Below are 22,403 nucleotides of genomic sequence, written 5' to 3'. Positions count from 1 at the left end.
ATCTTTGCAGTTATCTCCTTTGTTCTGTGACTTCCTACTCCATGTCTCTTAAGGACAGGTCATGAAGACAGAAAAGTAACCACCTACTAGACCAAAACTTACAAGAGAAAACCCAGAATCCTTCTTTCTATAGTGAACACGGCAGTGTCTCCTACAAGTAGAAATTGTGATTTCTTTTACTTCTTTTTGGTTTTCAGTACAATCACAGGCTTTTTAATACTGATGGATAATTTTGCTTTCAAATTCTTCCTACTGGATAGTTTTTAGGAATAATGATATTAACCTACACTTATACACTGCTTATTTACGGGCCAGGCACTGTTCTAAACATTGGTCTATGTTATCTTAGGTAATCTTCATAACAATCCTATGAAGCAGCTACTAATAATCCCTCCTTACAGACGAGAAAACTGAGGCATAGAAAGGTCAGGTAACTTCCCCAACTTCACCCAGCCAGGGAGTACTGGAGCCAGGATTTGAACTTGTGCTATCTGGCTCTAGATCTGAGCATTCACCCACCACCACCACTCCTCTGTACCTCCGGAATGTTGCTAGAAGAGTAAAACTCATGAGTCCATGCCTGGTGCACATTTCTTTTTCTGAAGAAAAGTATCAGTTATGAAATTTTGTAAATAAATGTTATTTATTTGGAACATCAAATGCCTATTTTAGTATCTTAGGTGTGGTAGGCACCAAAAAAGTATTATGGAAAGAACACTAGTCCGTTATCTTAAATACTTTATAGTATTTCATACACCTTTATGTGGCGAGATCCCAAAGAGACTCTTCAGGATTAGATGAGATACTTGTCTGCAACAAGTCTCCACCCGCCTCCTTCTTCAAGCTGTCTCCGCCCTAGGTTTCTGCAACATCACTCATCCCTACCCCGCCTCTCAGTCTCTTCTGTAAGGATTCTTTTCTCTGATCACATTTTAAATGCTGATGCTCTGCAGGGCTTTTCTCACTCCACCTGCTTTCTCTGATGATCTGATCTACAGCAGCTTCAACCGCCACCTCTCCCCGATGGACCCCAAACATCGGATATATTCAGTCTCTTACTAGGATGTCTCATAGGCCCCTCAAACGCAATGGAGCCAAAAGTGAACTCATCGTCTTCCCCGCTCAAAGCTGCTCTTCCTCCTCTGCTTCAGGACAATTTACTCATTCAATAATTAAGCACTATCCTGTGCCAGGCACTGGCGATAAGGCAGAGCATGAGCTAGCTTCCACTCCAGGTCAGTGAACAGCTGCACCACCCACCTAGCAGCCCAGTCTGGTCACCCGGGAAGGATTCCAACGCTATGCTTTTTTCTCTGCTAAAATACCCGTAACTCTCTTCTTCTATCTTCTACCTTTATCTTCCACGTTCAGCTCAATTATCACTTCCTCAGGAAACTTCCCCAAAACTCTAGTCTAATTTGGAAACTCTCCCCCTATGTGTATAGCACTTACCACATTTTACTGTATTTATTAGTAGTAGTGTTTATTTGCTTGTCTCCTATACTAGACTATAAGTTCAGCGACATTGTCTTATTTAATTCGGTATCCTCATGCCTAATACAATCTTTGGCATATGGTATATGCTCAATTAAAGTTTGTTAAATAAATGAATTTGTTGAGCACTCACTATATGCCTGTAGGACATCTAATTGGGGAATGCAAAGCTAGGAGATTTACACATTATCTCATCTGACCACAACCATGGGAAGGAGATTTTATTCTATTTTACAGATGAGGCAGAAAGACAGCTTGAGTGATGTAGAGGTGGGGTACTACCCAGATCTGTCTTGCATCTCTATCCTATGGCACCTTAATTAAAAGCAAAAAATTGTAAAAACAGTTAAAAGAAAAAAATATATGTATATATATGTACACACATAATCACACACACAAACATACACACACACACATACACACACACACACACACACAAACACCCCAAGTAGCTCTTATAGGCTTCTGGATTTTCTCATTTCATCTGGCTATAAATTCTGTTTGATATAACATCAGAAAATCAAATTGGTCTTCAGTTAAGAGACCAGATCAATAAATATACACAGTTAGCAAAATACTAAAATTACGTAAAATACATCTACACTTACCCTCCACCCATCCACACACACATTCACTTTTTTCTCATATTTTTTCTTCAGTCTTTTTGATGGTGTATAAAGGCAAAGAGAAAAGACGGCCCCCAAAATCTGGAAGTGGTTTTGGCCCTAGAAACGTAGAGGGTTTTGTTTTACAGATAACGGCGACTGTGACTGTGGCGAGTGCGTGTGCAGGAGCGGCTGGACCGGCGAGTACTGTAACTGCACGACCAGTACCGACTCATGCATCTCTGAGGATGGGGTGCTCTGCAGTGGCCGAGGGGACTGCGTCTGTGGCAAGTGTGTTTGCACGAACCCTGGAGCCTCAGGACCGGCCTGTGAACGTTGTCCTACCTGTGGCGATCCCTGTCACTCTAAACGGTAGTGTCTCTACTTTCTTCCGTCCCTTTTGTCCGTAGTTTCATGATGATCAAAGTTATAGTGACATGTTATCAACTCAGACCTCAGATAGTTTTTGCTGGGTTTGGTCTCCAAGCATCCATCAGAACACACAAACCCCGAAGGTCCCTGTCAGCCTGGCATGTCAGTCTCTCACCTGCCTCTTTCTCAGTCCCGATTATCCAGGACCACAATGTGACATTTCTGCTAGAGACTAGCATGGGAAAGCTGAGCTGATGTCTCACACTGATAACATCAGATCGCCTCTCGGGTACAATACCAGCCACACATGAGGAATGCCCTGGAGATAGACTGACAACACCCACATTCAGTACTTTTCAGGGGCAACAGACAAGTTTCTTTCTTATCTAGAAGTTTATAGCCTGACCTTACTGCTTCGTTCCTATCTATAGACTCATGGAGGCAAAGACGCAGAAAGACAATCTTAGCTTTCAATTTCTCCCCTCTTCTCTACCAGCATACTGTTTGGCATCTTTCTTTGGCTGTCATTCTCTGCAGCTATTGTGTATTGTATTTTCTTTTATACCGTATGAACAACAACAACAACAACAAAAATTTTTCTTATTTTCCAATAAAAAAACTATTTCTTTGGTTGGCAGCTAACTTCTTAATGGAAGTGGGGCAACATTTGTAGGTCAAGTGAAGCAAGTCTCCAAATGGGCAGTCTTATGACACTGTAGTGTGTAAAGTATTATGCAGCAAATATGCCTAAGCAGGTCATATTTTCATTAACTCTGGTACTCAAAATGGTGACATTTGCATTTCTGATGTAAACAAAGTAAGAAAATTAATATTCACTCAGCGGTTAGTCACCATTCAGGTGTCAAAACTTCTCTGTCACTGTGCCTGGACATACGCCAAGAGAAGCATGGGGACGTGGTTAGACTTACTTGAATAAAATGTAATGTCACGTGTCCTTTCAAGATGTTTCTTCTGTTACTTTTCTATTTCATTTTCTCTGTAAACATGATTCAATCTTAAATCTGGTTGGTAAAACATGAAATTAGCAATCAAAGTAGTTTGAATTTGAGGAATCAGGTAGAGTGATCTGCTTGGTGTTTATGTTAGTTTTGAGAAAAGTCCATTCTTCCGCTTACTCATTCATGCATTCATTTATCAAACAGGTATTAAGTACCTACTGTATTCCAGGAATCATGTTAGGCTGTGGGCATGCAGTGGTGACTGAAACAGTTATAGTTCCTGCCATCACAGGTGCTGAGAATCTAGTGGGAAAGATAGACATTTTTAAAAGTAATTATGATGATATCTGGGCTGACAGTTACGACAGGAGATATAGAGGGTGCTGTGGAGCTATATGGCAGGAGACAGGGCCGCTAGACTAGCTTGGGCAGCTATCAATGAGATGCACAAAGGGGCAGGGGTCTTAAGGGCTTCCACAATCTCCAGCAGCTCCTCGCAAAGCCACTCCAAGTAAATATATAACCTAGATAAATGCAATATGCTTGCAATGCAAAGCCGACTTCCAGACAAGACTTCTGTCCCCACTCCCACACAGATTGTTGCTCCTAATCCCTTCCTACAGAGGAATTTAGAGGCTTCTACTGCAAGAGAACTAACTGGTAAGTGTTAGGGAAGGCTTGCCTGAAGAAGTGCTGTTTCAGCTGAGATTTGATGAGGCATGGGTGGGGGTGGGGAATGTTTCCGGCACTTAGAAGAGTGTAAATTCTCATGGCCAGAGAATGCGAGAGGCAGCATGATGTGTGCCCACAGTAAGAAAACCTTTGCTGTTTTGGGTTACTCCAAACACAATCTGTTTGTAAAGTGATTAGCAGCACAAGATTAATTCAGGGTCTAAGTTTTACTTTGTTGCATAGACATTATTAGAGTAGCTTCATTCCTCATCTATGTTCTTGGAAATACACTTTTCTGTAAGTAGCGATCTTTTATTAAAAAGCCTGCATTAATGAGGATCCAGGCTGTAACCCTTAGCTTTTGAAAATACCCCTATCAAGGCCAGGACTCACTCAAAAGAGTTACAGAAAAGTGAATCTTTAAAATAGTCATTCATGACATATACGAATTCTTGGAATTCTGATTAAAATACAGACGATTTCTGTTAAGAAATTCAAACTTTGTCTAATCTCTAATCATAATTTAGCCGCAAAAACCCTTCCCAGGAAAATGAAAAGATAGCCAAATCAAATACCAAAATAATTGTTTGTTTGTTGCTGTTGTTGTTGTTTTATTTAACCAATCAGAAGTGATCTTTACAGATAAATGAGGATGGTAGCTATTATCAAGGTTGGCTCAGGGAACATTGATGACCGAGTGGAATTCAGAATAAAGCAGTTTCCTCTTGGACATCACCCAGCTATCTTTCTGAAAGTAACAGAAAGCAGTGTCATCTATGAGACACTCTTCTAGTGTGAACCACGGCAACGGCATTAAAGCAATATCCCAGCTACATATCTATTTTCCACCAACATGAACTGATAGATTCTGTTGACTGATGTTCACAGGAGCTGCGTTGAATGCCACCTGTCTGCAGACGGCCAGTCCCGAGAAGAATGTGTTGACAAATGCAAACTAGCTGGTGCGACCATCAATGAAGAAGAAGGTTCTGCTTGTCTTAAATTGCTTTTGTTTCTTTTACATAGTTCTTGAGAGGCAAAAACTCTGTGAAGGGCTTTTGCGTAGCTCATTCTCATTTGTACCAGGGCATTAGTTCATCGATATTAGTTTTTAAGCGTAAATGCATTCTGTAAGGCTGAAAACTTGAGGGTTTGGGATACAAGTAATTTAAAGTCATGGCTATTCTATTTGGCTTCAGCTCTGTGGGCAAGTTCATCTTTGCTTGACAAATGCAATTGTAGAGAATTCCAGAATGCTATATTTTTTGAATTAGAGAAGAAGAAAATTGAAGAAATAGCTAAATGTTAACCCCCAAACCTGAAATCTTCTTCTATGATCTGATTGCCTAATTTCAACATAGGACAAAGGGAAGTGTAATATGAGTTTCCTGGCAGCAGCCTTCAGACACCAGGCGGTTTCTGGTTAGTGGTCATTTCCCCCCAACTCCTCTCCATACGCCATTACTCCCTACTTTCCAAATGTGGGAATTACGTGACCACCCTTAATTCCCTGTTGCCTCACCCCCAAAATACGAGAAGGGCCTGTTACCTTTAACTGCTAAGTGAACTCTGCTCTTGCTTTCACCTGTCATTTTTAAATTTAATTCCTTAAAATCAGATTCTTTCTAACGACAAAATGTCATCTCAAATATTTAAATAGGTTATATTTTAGCTGGGAAGGCCATTTAAAAAATAATTTGCAAACTTTAAAACAAAGAAGATGACTGACTCCTCCTGAAGGGACAACATGGGGAGATTTGTTTTTCCATCAGCACAGGCTCTGTGCATTATCATGCTGCTCAGGTAGAGCTGCTGCTCTGCATGCGTTAGACACGCGACCAAGACGTATCTCAGGCGAAGTGAAATAATCAAGACAATAATTTACAACACTCTAGGATATGTATCTTGAATGGATGGAATTAGAATACAGGAATTAATCCATTTCCGAAATGGAACAAGTTAGTAACATTTATATTGCTTTGCAAATTACCTCGATTGTTTGAAAACTGAGATTTCTGACTGTGCATAGTTGAATAACCCTATATGGAGGTGCATACTTAGTGCTCAGAAAACCCCTCGTCTGTACTTTTCTGGACTAAAGATAAATATGCCAGATAGCAGGAAATTGGACAAGATGTGTGTAACTTACACTAATATTGAAGGTAAGATGGGGTAAAAGCACTGAGTAAAGTGGCTTTTGTGGACTGTCCACATTAGTAACTAGTACAGAGTCTCAGCATCTCCTTCTGGCTTCATTTCACAGCAAACAGTTGGGATATTTACCAGGTGTTTCTGAGACATGACTAAAAATTGCAGAAAATGCCCTGCAAATTACTAGAACTCAATTCACTAGCAGCAGGAGAAATCTAAAGTGGTCAGGGAAAAAAAAAGGAAGCATGCAAACTTTGGAAACACATAAATCATGAACAGGGAGTTACTACACTTAAATACATAGTTTTCTGAATAGATTATCAGACATGCTTGGATTTGAGAGAAAGACTAGGTCTCAAGTGGCATTTAAAATATTTGCATTATTCTTTTTGTGAGACTATCTTCAAAATAAGGGACTATAGAAAACTCACTTTTCTAATGAACGTTTTTATAAGTCCTATTTTAAGTTACTCACCCAGTGAGCTATGTTATTGGTCATACCACCTTGAAATTATCATGACAGATTTGCTCGTCCACAGAGTCTTTTAGCAGCCCACTCTTCCCCCAACAAGGACGTGGAGAGTAAAGTAAAATAAGCCTAACTTTATAATCCATATAAATTGTTCCTCAACTGTGCTATGGTGACTTGTTTGGGCATGTGTAAGGACATGTGGTTTAACTTTATTCATTCCATTTTACTGAAAGAGACATTTTAAATTTACCCCAACATTTATGTACTCAGAACATTGTTACTCAAAGTGTGTTCCTTGGAACACTAGTTCTGAGAGTGTTCAATGGGAAAAAGCACTCACAGTCATATAAATTTTGGAATTGGGAAGCTAAGCTTTTCATTTTCTTTGCAGGACTCCTGAGAGTTGTTATGCACATTAAGTTAAAAGTGCATTGCCAGTTTTCAGGAAAGGCAAAAGGATGAATTAGTGTAAAAGGAGAGATTCTCAAACTTACTTGACCACAGAACCCTTTTTTTCCTTGGGAAACTGTGTTCTCTGAGAACTGATGACTTGATTCCAGTGCTGAGGTCTTAAACACATAGTTATCTTGATTCAGTGGTGCAGATGGTTTATATTTTCCACATCCTTCCTGGACCTTCCTAGTCCCTGGCCTCCTCAACCCCATTCTCACATTTCTTCCTTTTCTAAGTATGATTTCATGGACTGCCTGAGATCTTATTTTCATTATATTATTCTAGAACAGCACTGCTGGCACTCATAAAGGTGAGTAAAAAAAGAAAGGTCCGTTTCTTACGAACAACAAAAGAAAACCTTAGCAGCTAATTATGCAAATCTCTGGCCAAAGCTAGACCCTTTCATTGAACATTCAATAATACAATTTTAATACCCAAACACCACAAAACAGACTAAATCTAGAGTCAGAACAGTCATGAAAAGGAGTGGTGAACTAATTAAAGCAAGAAGAGAGTCATGACTCAAAGGTCATATTAGCAGTTCCATTAAAACTTAAATAATCCTAGCCAAGTAAATTAAGCCTCCCTGTGCTTCAGTGTAGCTATTTAAGAGCAAATAAAAAAGCAGGATTAATATTACTGAAAGGAGTATTATAAGCCGTCCACAGATTTTCTACCCCAGAATAAAATGTTCCATTACGTAAGTGTGAGAGGAACAGAGTGGGCGGGCACTGTCATGGCGGAGAGGGGGAGGGAAGGAAAAAAAACACTCCAACGAGAAAAAACATGTTCCCCAAGACTTCATGAATCCCAGTTAATTGGAGTGGTGTGATAGGTGGAGATGTGGTGAAGGCCATCTAAAAATGACCAAAATCTGAATTATATATGCAGTGCTCTTGCTATCAAACAAGGGAAATACAAATTTCACTAATCAAGTGTTGCCCAGAGGTTCCTGAACCTCTTAATTAGAATCAGTATTAAAAATACTTATCAAACAACTCACTAAAGTATAAGCTTCTGTGCATACTACTGACCTGTTGAATGAGAATACCCAGGGGTACATCTCTGGAATCCGTATTTTCAAAACTCCCAGATGGTTCAGATGATTGTCAGCAGTGGGGAATGACCAGATGAGAATGATCTGGAGTTAGATTTCTTACTATTCCTGTGTAAATAGATGCTTCTAATGGGTTAAAAACCAGTTTGTTTGCTTAAGTCTATCATCTGAAATCTTATTAATAATGCTAAATGTTTTACCAGTCCCTGTTTTCATAGATAATACAGGCATACTTCTCACAGACCCTGGCATGAGGTTTTTATCTTATAAATTAAATGCAAAAACAATTTAATATTTCTATCTTTTGATGGCTATGGTGTTGTTGAACCAAAAATATCCTATTATTTCATTTTTCTTTGTTGGAATCAGAGGAACACATGTAGATTCTGTTGTATTAAAACTTTTTTATTTTTAAGCTAATGAGAAAAGTTATAGATCTAGCAAGAGTCAAGATTATCTGGGACAGTCCCAGTTTTAATATTCTGACCCGTTGTGTCATAATACACTAATATTAGATCACATGTCTTAAAATTTTAGGTTAAGATTAAACAGTCATTCTATTTACAGGTTTCTTAAAAAAGTGTTTGTAACAGTATCATTAAAAAGTCTCCAACTTAGAAGATAGGAGAACTTTGAGCAAGTTTTGTTTTTTTTTAATTAGGAAAATGCTACATAATTTTGGCATAAGTGCCAGACCACTAAAATTTCTGATAAATAGTATTAACTTCTCAGATTGACCATTTTACTATATTTTCAATTTCTGTTATGACATTTATTTTTTGCCTCTTGAATAAGCTCAACAAGAAAAAGTTTCTATTTGGAAAAGATTTGAGGGAAACTGGATTATGCTTTTTTTTTGGTGAGGAAGATTAGCCCTGGCAACATCTGTTGCCAATCCTCCTCTTTTTGCTGAGGAATATGGGCCCTGGGCTAACATCCGTGCCCATCTTCCTCTACTTTATACGTGGGATGCCTGCCACAGCATGGCTTGATAAGCGGTGCATAGGTCCACGCCTGGGATCCAAACCTGTGAACACCGGGCTGCCAAAGTGGAGCCTGCAACTTAACCACCATGCCACCAGGCCGGCCCCTGGATTATGCTTTTTTAAGAAAAAATTAGGAAAGTGGCCATACTGCATGGTAGGCAACTGTCATCCTGGTTCCTTTTAATCTGGGGTTTCTCTTACCCTGCTGGTCCATAACACTTCAATCTCCATTTCCTGATATTAATTTGTATTTACTGTCATGGTAATACATGGCCAGCAATCTTGACTATGACATTGTGGGAAAGGCACCTTTAGAAGTATCAGTATCAGTTTGGACTGTGTAGTCTCTTTCTGAAATGTAATCTAGGCTTCCTCCCAGATGCTCTCAGCCGAGAAAAACATACAGCACCCTCATTACCATAATCAGGGCCATTCTACTCCCAAGACAGCGAGGCGCACCTGCCTTGAAGTACTGTCGTTCTGTTGAAATTCTGCCCGCATCAGTTTGATAGGTGCATCTGATGGTCAGTCCTGATTGACCACACCTGGAACTGTTCTTCTGGAACATGAGTAGAAACTAAAACCTCAGTGGGTGGGAAAAATCCTAAGTCTTGTCTATTCCTATTCTGCAATGTTGAAAATTACTATTTGCATATTAAAACTCAACACTACTTTGCTTTAAAAATAATCTCTTTTGGAATCTCATTTAACCTAATGAATGACTCCTTTATCTGCAGATTTCTCAAAGGACGGTTCTGTTTCCTGTTCTCTGCAAGGAGAAAATGAATGTCTTATTACATTCCTAATAACTACAGATAATGAAGGGAAAACCATCATTCACAGCATCAGCGAGAAAGGTGGGTGGCTTGTCTTCCCACGTCAATGGCAAGTGATGCTACATGGGAGAGGAGAAAACAACCGGAAAGACACTTTAGGTAGCTTGCCAGGAAAGATACTTCCAAATTTTTGATACAGCACTTCTACTTTCCCAAGGATTGAAAGATGCCTGTTGAAGAGTTTGATATGTTCCAATGTCTCTTATTAAGACCAGATAACATGATGGGTGTATTGGTACCAATCACCATCTTCCTGAAAGCAGGGTGATGAAGTGTAGAAAGGTGCACTGATTAAATGCAATGTAAGCAAAAGGTATATCTTTGGGAAAGGCTAACAGGGAGAGCATAATGGTCTAAGAGAATGAGTTTTGAATCAGGCAAACTTTGGCTCAAATCCTGTTCCACCTTTTAACAGCTACTTGACATTCTAGAAGATACTTGCCTTCCTCAGTCTTTGTTTCCTCATCTGTAAAATGGGAAAAATAATAGTACTTTCTTCTTTGGGTTGACTCAAAGATTAAATGGAATAATGCCTGTAAAATATGTACCCATTCATAACCTATAGTAATGGGTCATTAAATGATAATGCTGAGTCAGAAAAGACATGAAGCACCAAGTGAGGAAGGAAGTGACCAACAAAGGAAGTCCAAGAGTCCATCGCTTCTGTGGGTTTTCATCCACACCAACTCATGGCGTTGGCTTGAGCCTCAGGAAGCCCTCAAATAAAAATCTCATCTTCAGTGAAGGGGAAAGAGAAGTTACATTACGTAGAAAAGAAAATAGTGGAAAAGGTACTTTTGTTGAGAAGTTCTTAAATTTTAGTGAGTGTCAGACTCACCTGGGGAGCTGGTTAAAATGCCTGCATCCAGAGTCAGCAGGCCTGATGTGTGCCCAGGACTCTGCACGTTAACACTACTTTAGGTGACTCTGATACAGATGGCTTCGAGATCTCCTATGAATGAGCCACTCTGCTCTACCAGTCCTGGCTGCATTCTTAGATACCAGTGCCTCACCTCTTCTGTCTTCAGTAAATGACGTGTCCCTAAACACAACACATTCCTGGCAGAAATGACAGCTGCATTAAATCATACCTCTCCAGACCTTGTCAGCAACCTCCTCCTCCCCCTCCTCCTCCAAAAAGCCTGGAGCCGAAGTTCTGCCCCAGACAATAGCAGCAACGGCAGGCTAGAAGGCAGGTGTGTTTTGTTGTGAAGGCAGATGTGTTTTGTTGTGTGTGCTTGCTTATCAATGTGCTAACAAAATATTAACTCCTGAATTTGAAACCAAGAGCATCCAACTGCCATTTCTTAAGAATGTAAAAACTAAAGCAATACCAAAGTAACCAAAAAGTGAATTCAAGACATTATAAACCAAGAAAGAGAACATGATTAGAAAAATACCGCATTGCAGTGCTGAGGGGTCAGGGAGAGGTAGAGGTCAGCACGATGCAAGATACTTGGGTATGATTGTGACCATGACCTTGAAGCTCAGGTGGGCTGGGTGCACCTGGAGACTTGCTCTTGAAAAATCTCATGTAAATCCACTTCTCTGAAATGCATATATAAAATGCATTGTAGAGGTCATTAGTTAAGAAAATTTAAGGTGAATCTTGCTGTACAAGGAAGAATTACTTTATAGTACAAAAAATCTGCCTCCTCATTATCTGTTTTATAAAGTCAAATTCTTCAACCTCACCCCCAACTCTCTGTTTGTGATTGTGGCAGTGGCTTTGGCAAGTTCTCCTGAAATCAAAGCCATTCCTTGTAATATTGATTCCACTGGAAAAACGAGTTCCAAACAACAAAAATGAAATTCCAGAATAGAGTCTGTTTTTAATTCAGGGCCTTTTGTAGCTAGTTGGTTTGCTTTGACTTTTTTTTGGTGAAACATGCCTTTAGCTGATAAATGCCTTCTCATTGCTGAACTGTTGGGGTTTTTTTCCTTTTATTCTTCCCCAGAATGTGAGTGGCACATCAACATGCCCTCCTTCCGAGAGTACTCAGATGCCCCAAGGCCTCTTTTTTTTTTTTGTGAGGAAGATCAGCCCTGAGCTAACATCCATGCCAATCTTCTTCTTTTTGCTGAGGAAGACCAGCCCTGAGCTAACATCTATTGCCAATCCTCCTCCTTTTTTTTCCCCCTTTTTCTACCCAAAGCCCCAGTAGATAGTTGTATGTCATAGTTGCACATCCTTCTAGTTGCTGTATGTGGGACGCCGCCTCAGCATAGCCAGGGAAGCGGTGGGTTGGTGCATGCTCGGGATCCGAACCCGGGCCGCCAGTAGCAGAACGTGTGCACTTAACCACTAAGCCACGGGGCCGGCAACCTGCCCAGCCCCATGCCTCTTTATTAAGCCTTTTTATTCTCCCTGTGCCTTTGTAGTAGGGAAAAGTGAGGGAAAAATTACCTCCCTGAGGCTTAATAGAAATCACCTGACAGCTCCAAGGATGCTCCTTTCCTAGCAAATGTTCTAGGACCAGAGCTTCCACAGGTCCTGAGGGCAGAGCCCATTCCCAGGAGTCTGTAGTCCCCTCTCATAGCTTTAAGACCAGAGAATCCCAGGGCAGCTGGCTGGAGGAATGGATAGAAAAGAGGCAAAATGAGAAAAGAGGAGATGGAGGTTAAGGATTCCCAGGGTCCTCCAAACAAACTGAAAAAGAAACCTGATGAAGAGTCACCATCAGGGCGTGTGTGGACATAGGGAGAGCTTCACTCATCTCTTTTCTTACATCTGGAGAAACATTCAGAAGATAAGAGCCACAGCCAAGGACTGATAGTTGGGGAGACTTCCTGGCAGGGATATGGATGTGGATGTTACACCCACAAGTTCCAAATTGGAGGTTCCAGGTCCTTGAGGTCTTGAGGATAGAAAAGAGGGAAAAGTGCATTTATTGTAATAATAATAATAATATAATAGCAGCTCTCATTTATTGAACTCTTACTAATACTGTATGCCAGGTATTGTTCTATATGTTTTACATGTATTAATTCATTTAATACCCTCAAAACCATATAAAGCAGGTATTGCTATTATTTCCATTTTGCAGGTAAGGAAGTTGAGGCATAGGGAAGGTAAATACGTTGCTGGGTTTTGCAGCAATTAAGCACCAGTGCTGGCTGGGGAACTCTGGCAGTTTGGCTTGGAGCCCACGCTCTTAACTACTGTGCTATACTGCCTCCCACTGGCCATACAATCATAGTAAACATCTGAATACCAAAAATATATTAGTTAGATCAGCACTGTCCAATAGAAATGTTATGCAAACCATATATGTAATTGGAAATTTTCTAATAACCACATTAAACAGTAAAAAACAGGTGAAATGAATTTTAATGTTTTATTTAATCCATTATATCCAAAATATTGTCATTTTAACATGTAGTCTATATAAAAATTATTAATGAGATGTTCTACATTTTTTTCATACCCAATCTTCAAGTGTATTTTACACTTACCACGCACCCTAATTCAGAAAAGTCATATTTCTATTGCTCCATAGCCCTATGAGGCAGAGCTACCTGATTGGCAGCATCAGAAATTCAGGGCCTTACAAGGAGGTGCAGCACTGACCTGGACTCGATAGGACTGCACTCAGTGATGAAGGTGGTCCTTTTCTAGAAATCAGTCTGAGCATCTCAAGAAATACTAAAGAGAAAAGGGGAAATTTCTATTGTGTAATACCTGCTCTGGTACTTGGGCCAAAATCTTTTCTTGAGAAATGTGTAATTCCCAATGACTCTAAGTTCTTAAAATAATTATCTCTGCCAGGCTATGCCTCCTCCTCCTTTATTTATTCCCTACAGGAAAGCCCTCCTAATTCATGGTCTGGCTGCAGGGTATTAACAAGTTTCCTCTCGCTTTGAGCAAGAACATGCTATGCCCTACCCCAGCCATTTCGTAGTCAAAGATGTAACCAGTATATATTCTCATTGACATGCACCTGCTGCTTTCTTTGCAGGAGTGTTGCTAACCTATTAGAAGCAGCCATGGTTCATTTGCTATGCTAGAAACTGTCTTTAGATCTTCATACTGTAGTAGCTATTTCATTAGCTCCTTTACTTATTTCTGCATAATCTCCTTACATGGTTTTTTGGCTAAAGAACAAAAGTGTGTGAGGCCAGGCATCGTGCTGTTAGGGAGTCATTAGTCCTGCTCAAATTCACATCAGCTATAGATCCTTACCTTGAAAGCAGCATGACTAGTCCTATGTGTATAACTCTCCTTATTAAATATCTAAAAGCAGTAAGAGTTAGGATAAACTAAGCATGATTCATTTCTTCCCCAGATACCACAGATTTGCCTCACTTCTTGCAGAGGGAGGCAGATGTTTAATGATAATTTTTATGTGGGATTTTTTTCCCATGAAAGCAAGGGGAGAGCTTAATTATAATGTTTCATTAAGAAATGTATCATCTCCCAGGCATATTGCAAGGATTATTAGTCATTCTGCTGTCAATGAAGGAAGGTACTGTATAATTGCAGAATTATATTAATATCATCAATAGAGTCAAAATAACATTTCATAGAATATTCGAGTTGAAAGGACTATACAGAACATCTAATTTCCCAAACTTCCCTGAAGATAAGAATCATTTGGGATACTTTTAATGATAAAAAAATCTATTGCTCCATCCAAGACCCACTGAATCAGAATCTGGGGGTGAGGGTCTAGGAAGCTGTGGGTTTAATAAGCATGAGCACCTGGGCTTAATCTTATCATCAGGGATGTTAAGGTAGCAATGAAGTCCCTCACCTTTGTTTTACAGATGAGGGTCCTGGGGCTCAGAGAGATGGAGGGACTGACAGATTTCAGACAGTACATCAGATGGGAATTGAACTCACCTCTCCCTATCCCAGTGCAGGGACTTTCCAGGACATCAGGGCACTGCATTAGAATTAAAATACAACTGAAAGCCATGATTGTCTTCTGTCTATTTAAAAAAAAAAATAAGAAGCAGCAAAGAGTAAACTTTTCAGGGGGTGGGTTTTATATAACTTTGACTATAATCTCCTAGACGGTTTATGTTTCAAGAAAATCCACGAAAAAGTAACTATCTGTGGTGTGTGTTTCCACACATTCCATTTCTACTTTATCATATACCCAGAAGAGACCATCTTGAGTGATTGAACTATAGTCTTTTTCACGGTCCTTTAAATATTCTACATGCATTAATTGTCACTCTTTTGGATTCTAATTCTTCTTGAGTCAGCCATTCAAGTATATATCCATTTGCTTTGAATAACGAAACTCTTGCTTTATGTTTTGTTCTACTTCAAATGAATAGAGCTATCCTTCAACAAATAACTCATTTTTTTTAATTCAGCAAAACAAAAAGTGTTACTATTTTCCCTCTACTGGAGAGAAAGTGCAGTTGGAAAATTTAACGAGAAATGTTTTCTCTTTGTCAAAACATTAATTGTACCATCTTCTTAATATAATTTTCTTTGTTTCCACAGACTGTCCAAAACCTCCGAACATTCCCATGATCATGTTGGGGGTTTCGCTGGCTATTCTTCTCATTGGGGTTGTCCTACTGTGCATTTGGAAGCTGCTGGTGTCATTTCATGATCGTAAAGAAGTTGCCAAATTTGAAGCAGAACGGTCAAAGGCCAAGTGGCAAACGGTATGCGAACACCTAGGGGCTCCTCCTTGTCTAGAGGAGAAAGTGTCTTGTGGAAGAGATGGGGTGTCAGCTTTCTTCGGCTCTAAAAGAGAATTAGAATGTCATGTTATTTCTCTACTCTTCTCACCGTGTCCCCAACAGCTTTGATTTCTATTCTGCTTTGGGGGCAAAGGAACCTCTGTCCATTATCTGGGCCCCAGATACCCTTCATTCCATACATTTGTCTCTCAGTGCAGCGGGGAATTCCCCTACTCTGAAGAGGCTCATGAAACTCCTTCCACAGCCGCTTAGGAACATCAAGGAAATACATTTTATTCCTTACCACCAGGAGGATCCCTCAGGCCCCATTTGATAAAGCATAGGTGCTGTATCTAAACATTTCCATAAGTCAGTTATGTGATAGCTAATGGAATGATATTCATGGGTAGTTTGACAGTTCATGCCAATTTCCATGGAAATACTCGTTACTCACAATAGGTTACAAAGCAAAGTTGAGAATACTTTTTAAATACCATCCAGTTATTTTTTATGAATAACATAAATTTTAAGCAGCTACCTGAGAAAAAACCCCAAAAGTATCAACCTTTAAATATATGGACTCAGTAGATGTAATTTATGTGTCTCCTCTTCACAGTAGGCAAACACAAAGCAGGATTCCAATTTTCTATGTTTCTTTTCCACAGGAGAGATAATTACATTTCTAGAGTCCCATAGAAACAATTTCATGGTTTTAATTTCATCTCTCTATCTCTAATGATGTGTCCAGCTATCTAATAGCAATTATCTTACATTGCTGATTCTAAAAACAGTGATGTCACTGGAGAAAATACAGGCAGACACAATGCTCCTTTGGGCTCATCTGCCCAAATAAATTGATGTTAACACTTTTTCTCCAAATTTATATTGATAGCTTCAATTCCTAAAGCAAATAGAATTTTCTGTTTTGGATAAATTTATCTTGATAAGAGATGCTTATATTTCATGCAGTTATTTTGAAATAGCCAAAATATATGGTGCAGGACAATGGACAATGAAAATTTTCATCTACTTTATCTTCCCATTAAAAATGGCTTTAGAGGGCCGGCCCCGTGGCTTAGCTGTTAAGTGCACGCGCTTCGCTGCTGGTGGCCCGGGTTCGGATCCCAGGCGCACACCGACGCACGGCTTCTCCGGCCTTGCTGAGGCCGTCTCCCACATACAGCAATTAGAAGGATGTGCAGCTATGACATACAACTATCTACTGGGGCTTTGGGGGAAAAAATAAATAAATAAATAAAATTATTAAAAAAAAAAATGGCTTTAGGGGCCGGCCCCGTGGCTTAGCAGTTAAGTGCACACCCTCCACTGCTGGCAGCCCCGGGTTCGGATCCTGGGCGCGCACCAGTGCACCGCTTCTGCGGCCATGCTGAGGCTGAGTCCCACATGCAGCAACTAGAAGGATGTGCCGCTATGACATACAACTATCTACTGGGGCTTTGGGGGAAGAAAAGAAAAAAGGAGGAGGATTGGCCATAGATGTTAGCTCAGAGCTTGTCTTCCTCAGCAAAAAGAGGAGGATTAGCATGGATGTTAGCTCAGGGCTGATCTCCCTCAAAAAAAAAAAAAAAAAAAAATGGCTTTAGACACAACAACCAAATGCAACATGTGGGTCTTGTTTTGATCCTGATTTGAACAGTCCAACTGGAAAAATACATATTGTGGACAACTAGAAAAATGTTAATATAGACCAAGTGTTAGAATGATGGCAAGGAATTATGGTTAATTTGATAATGATGGTATGATGGCTTTGCTAGAAAATATCCCTATTTTGAAGTGAAAGGAAATGAGGGCTGGATTTGCTTTGAAATAATTCAGGCAGAAGAGATAGAGGGATAGGTGAGTCTACAGAGGTTTGTTATACACGTTTCCTCTTCTTTTGTGTTTTATGGATTTTTCATAATTAAACAAAACTCTTTAGGAAAGTAAATTGTAGATTTGCAATGAGGATATAATGTATCCACTCCTAACAAAGTAACATGTAACCTGACAGGTGAGTTTGGTGAATTAGAACATAGTACTATGAGGCCAAAACGTCAAGGCAGTTAACTTCACCTGATCCCCTGGCCAATAGATGTTGTTTTTAACTCTCACCAACTGTCAAGGAAATGCCTGGCAATGATCAGAAGGGCAGCCAGGCAAAAGAATGTGGTTAAGTTGGCACAGAAAACAATAGCAGCAGTTAGTTGCACAACCACCAGCCCTGTGAAGTAGTCTTGATATCCCCATTTTGAATGTAAGGAAACCAAGGCTCAGAGAGGTTAAGAGACTTTCCAAACTGTTGGGCCATGGTGGAGCTGAAATCCTAATTGCAGCCTCTTCTTTCAAGCACAGCCTTGACCCTCCTAGAAATAATAAGCAGGTGTTCTGCAAACAATCACTTGGGCAATTATGCGATGTATATTTACTAACCAGCACATTTTAATGTTCTCCTACAAAGGCATGCATACTGACAAATGATTAAATCTTTAAAATAGCATTTTAATTAACAGTTAATTTCCCCAAAACATGAATTGTTTTCCCTCAGGATGTAGAACATGACTGAAATTCAAATGCTGAATTTTTGCTATTTCTTCATCTAAAATGAAACAAAAATATGCATTAAACAGATAGAAGCATAAATGGAAAATATTATTCCCTTGTTAAATTGAGTTTCTTTGAATAACAAATGTTTGATGTTCCTGACTAGATAATGACTGGGTAATAATTATGCACTTGGATGCAAGAGGTTTAATTCAAATAATTCAATTCAAATTTCACTAATATATCCTATTGGAAAAAAAACTATTGCTCAATGCATCCATTTTGGAATCCTCAATTTGATTCTGTTTTTATCTGAAACCTATTTTTTCTTGAATAACTGAATTTGACTGGTCTTCAAAAGCCAGAGGACCTCTAGGGACCGTAGAGGTAGTTGAGTCTCTTGACCCATTGGTCCCCATTGGACTCTAATGGTGACAGAGATCAGGACGAGAAAGAGCTTCCTTCTTGCCTCCTGAAACATTTCATCATAGCCATAAAGAAAGGTTACCTTTTATTACACTTTTAAAAATACCCCCCCCCATATTCTTTATGAAAACACAAGGGGAAGATATTTAAATTCATCTTTGATTAGACATTTTTTCTAGGATGACAAGTCATTAACTAGAGGCAAAAAATGTTCAGTCTGACATTTCGTGCAGTCATGGATTGATTTTGTACCGTGTGAAGCAAATCAGGTCTGCGTTTGGCAGCTAGGTAATCATTGAGAGAACTGTGGGTCATGACAGAGAGCTTTCTTATTACGACTTGTTCAAGCTCTAAAAATGTGCCATTGCATTTGCAGAATCCACAGCCTAATGAGCACCCCAGACTCCTGGGGGAATCAGCCTAGTCACCCCAGATGGTTGGGGGAAACTGGCCTTGTTTAAACGGTGAAGGAGTGCGGATCCACTCAAAATGGAGCTAGACCGAAGCCTGTGTCACAGCTGGCCCTAGGGGAGACAGGACTGGACATTTTCACACTTTCTCCTGCCAATGAAACCTGTTTGAGCTCATTCTCCTGAGCTCTGATCATCAGCCAAGGGCAGGAAACATGACTGCCCCCCACCGATATGTACCTGCTCTTTCTCCACCTCTAAACCTCTTACTACAGGAGGTCTGCTTCATCCATCACCCCCCATTAGCATGCCCAGCCCTATAACTAGCTTTGCAAGAGACTCTCAGAATATTGTAGACCTGAATAAAGTTGCTTCAAAATACAGAAGGAAAATGGCAGAATCAAAATTAAACATTCAACTAAATGTCTACAAAATAATATTATGTATTCAGTCAACTGCAACTCAAGTCACCTTCTTTATAGTGCATATAAATTTTATTTAGTGTGGGGTGTGGGTACATTTTAATATGTTTCACATGATACGGGGTGGGGCCCACAAAAGAGTTCCTAGTCCTATGAAAATCTTAGCTGGCCCTACTCACAGCCCATTTACTCTTTCGGGGTACCTTTCTCTTCCCTTCTGCTCCCTCTTCCTCCAGAACAGTGCCCCACCTGCATCCTCAGCCCGCACTTCTTATTTTTTCCATTTTTCCTCTTCAAATGAGTCCCTTATTCTTCTGTAACCAACTTAAACTTAATAGCTTATAGTCTCTTAAACTTAATAGAATTCCATACATGATTTTTGTTTGCAAATGAGATTCTACCTGCCTCTAAGACCACATCAGTCTGCCCTTCACCCTCCAAATCCAAAGTTCTTATGGCAGCAAGACTAAATAAGGCCCTCAGAATTATCCAGGCTGACCTGGGGAGTAGAAGCAATATGGTGACTTGGCCTTCACTCATCATCCACCACCAAGGAACCTCTTTTCTATTTGCCCTATTACTGAGATAGCATCTCTCTCCAAAGGCACATGAACAAAGGTAACATGTTACTCAGTCAGAGGTCAGGCCACTGGCTCTGGGCAACAGAACAGCTGCAGATGTGATTCTTCCTCACAGTGAAGACATTGCCTCTCCCCAGCAACACATTTCTTGAAGGCAGATACTGTGTCATTCATCTTTTTGTATGCTTCTATCATTTCACTTTTCCCTTTTTTTGCTTTTTTACTTTATATTTCACTTTTGGGTCACCTATTGGTTCATTCTACTCGTTCAACAAATACTGAGTGCCTACTATGGACTAGGCACCATTTTCAGCTCTGGTAAAACAGCAGTGAACAAAGCAGCCAAAGTCTTGTTTTCTATCCATGAATTAGCACATTTCCAAAAAGGGTAAGATTTTTAGAATAGACATATGGGACTGGTTCTGCATATTAAAAAAGTAAAATGAAGAAGCATAAATTTTAAAATGCTAAAAAGTATGACATATCAAATTAATCAAAATTATTCAAATGGCTTCCAAGATTGAGCCTGAATCTCTTCTTTCAATTTGCAATGTACAATGAAATTATATAGATATATTAAAACTGTGTAATAACAAAATGTACATACTTTCATTTGAACCTTGTTTTTTTTTTTTTTTTTTAGGGAACCAATCCACTGTACAGAGGCTCTACCAGTACCTTTAAAAATGTAACCTATAAACACAGGGAGAAACAAAAGGTGGACATTTCTACTGATGGATAGAACTACTTTATGCACGGAAAAAGTCTGTTTCACTGATATGAAATGTTAATGCACTATTTAATTTTTCTTTCTTTGTTGCTTCAAAATGAGGTTGGTTTAAAATAATAATGGGTCATTTGGAGATCAGTCATTCTCCGCTTGAAGGTTAGAGACTATGTTGGCAGGTTCAAAATAATCAAGAAGAGAAATATCCTTAGCGAAGGGGTGACTTTGGGGATCATTTGAGGAATACTAACTCTGTTGCATTAATGCCTCAAAAAATCATCAAAATGATTCACGGGGGCCTGATTTGTGTTTGAAAAATGTTTGAAATTAGAATCTCATTTGTTACAGGATTACAGCTACCTGAAGTCTTTGTCTCAGCAAAGTCACAAAGTCCATATGCTCACATTATATACTCACACTTGACAATTAATTCTAACCTTGCAGTAAATCTGCCCTTTCCTAAAGGAGGATTTTTTTTTAAATATGAAAAATGAGATGCTGACTTTTATTTCAGCTAAGAGGATGCAATTCTTCTAAAGATATCCCAAATGTAAGAATGAAAATTAAGTGTTAATAATTTCTGTGGATTTGTATGTACCTAAAAATCAAGTACATAAGTATTTTGTTTGTTTTACAGATGAAGTAATTTATAAATTAGGAAGTCACCAGTAATAAACAAAAATAATAAGCCTATCATTTAGATTATTTTTAATTATCTGAAAAATAAACTTCTACACTCAATTTCCCTCTTGACCCTGAGTTTTCAAACTATTACTTCTCCCATATTTCTCAATCCATTTTATTCAGTTTCAGTCATCTAAACCCTGTAAATGTCATATGAAATTTTTGATTTCATGTTAAAAATTACTTTAAATGGTTAGATAGTTTATTCAAAAAGAGCTCCGATAGTACAAAAGAAACATGGGTTAAATTGAATAAACTTTTAAATGGTTTTAAATCAAACACATTGAGAGTACACAAGTCTCTCGTGAGTAATAGGCTTCTTTATATTCTTTTCCAAACTTATACATTTCAGTTGCATATGGTGAATATGCATCACATATTTACTTCAAAAAGTAAGATTTTATTTGCAAAATACATGTGGATAATTAGGGATCCACAGGTTGATTGTAGAGATGGAATCTGTGGAACATTATTTCTTATAGTTAATACTGCTTTACAAAGCACTTTCATCTCATTTGATCCTCATAAGGAAACTAAGCCTCGGAGAGGGAGTCGAAGAACAGGTTCAGAATAGATCTTCTAGCTCCAAGCCATTTCCTCTTTCTACGGTACAAGACTGACTCTTTTGTCAGTGAAACGATAGAAAGAATTTTGTTAGTTAAGCGATAACTATCATTTGTTTGAAAATGTACTAAGACTAAACAAATAGCACTTAAACTACTGGAATACAGGTGAAGTCTTGTACTTTTGTGCAATGTTTATCACTTTTGAGTAAATTGTAGTGGGAAACCTTTTACTAGGTGAATAATTCATTATGTAATGGAGGCTTCATGTTTATCCATTGAATTGGCACAGAGTCATCTACTTATCAAGTTCCTTCAATTCTACCAGTTAGGTCTATACACATTTGAT

The 22,403-nt window shown here is 39.1% G+C and overlaps 1 protein-coding gene across 1 annotated transcript in view; it reads left to right on the top strand.

The window, feature by feature from the left end:
• ITGB6 (integrin subunit beta 6) overlaps positions 1-21,624 on the top strand; it is a 69,346-nt gene extending 47,722 nt beyond the window's left edge. The window contains exons 12-16 of the mRNA XM_004428277.3: positions 2,249-2,471; positions 4,991-5,088; positions 9,959-10,078; positions 15,516-15,682; positions 20,724-21,624. Coding sequence (XP_004428334.1) covers positions 2,249-2,471; positions 4,991-5,088; positions 9,959-10,078; positions 15,516-15,682; positions 20,724-20,822 — 707 coding nt within the window. The 3' untranslated portion in view covers positions 20,823-21,624. The remainder of the gene's footprint in view (positions 1-2,248; positions 2,472-4,990; positions 5,089-9,958; positions 10,079-15,515; positions 15,683-20,723) is intronic.
• Positions 21,625-22,403: the final 779 nt, after the last annotated feature.

This window comes from Ceratotherium simum, chromosome 9, assembly GCF_057802395.1.
Source record: "Ceratotherium simum simum isolate JZ-2026a chromosome 9, ASM5780239v1, whole genome shotgun sequence".
NCBI classification, from domain to species: domain Eukaryota; kingdom Metazoa; phylum Chordata; class Mammalia; order Perissodactyla; family Rhinocerotidae; genus Ceratotherium; species Ceratotherium simum.
The sequence above is the reverse complement of the archived record's forward strand: the minus strand, read 5'-3'. Positions and strand labels throughout refer to the sequence as shown.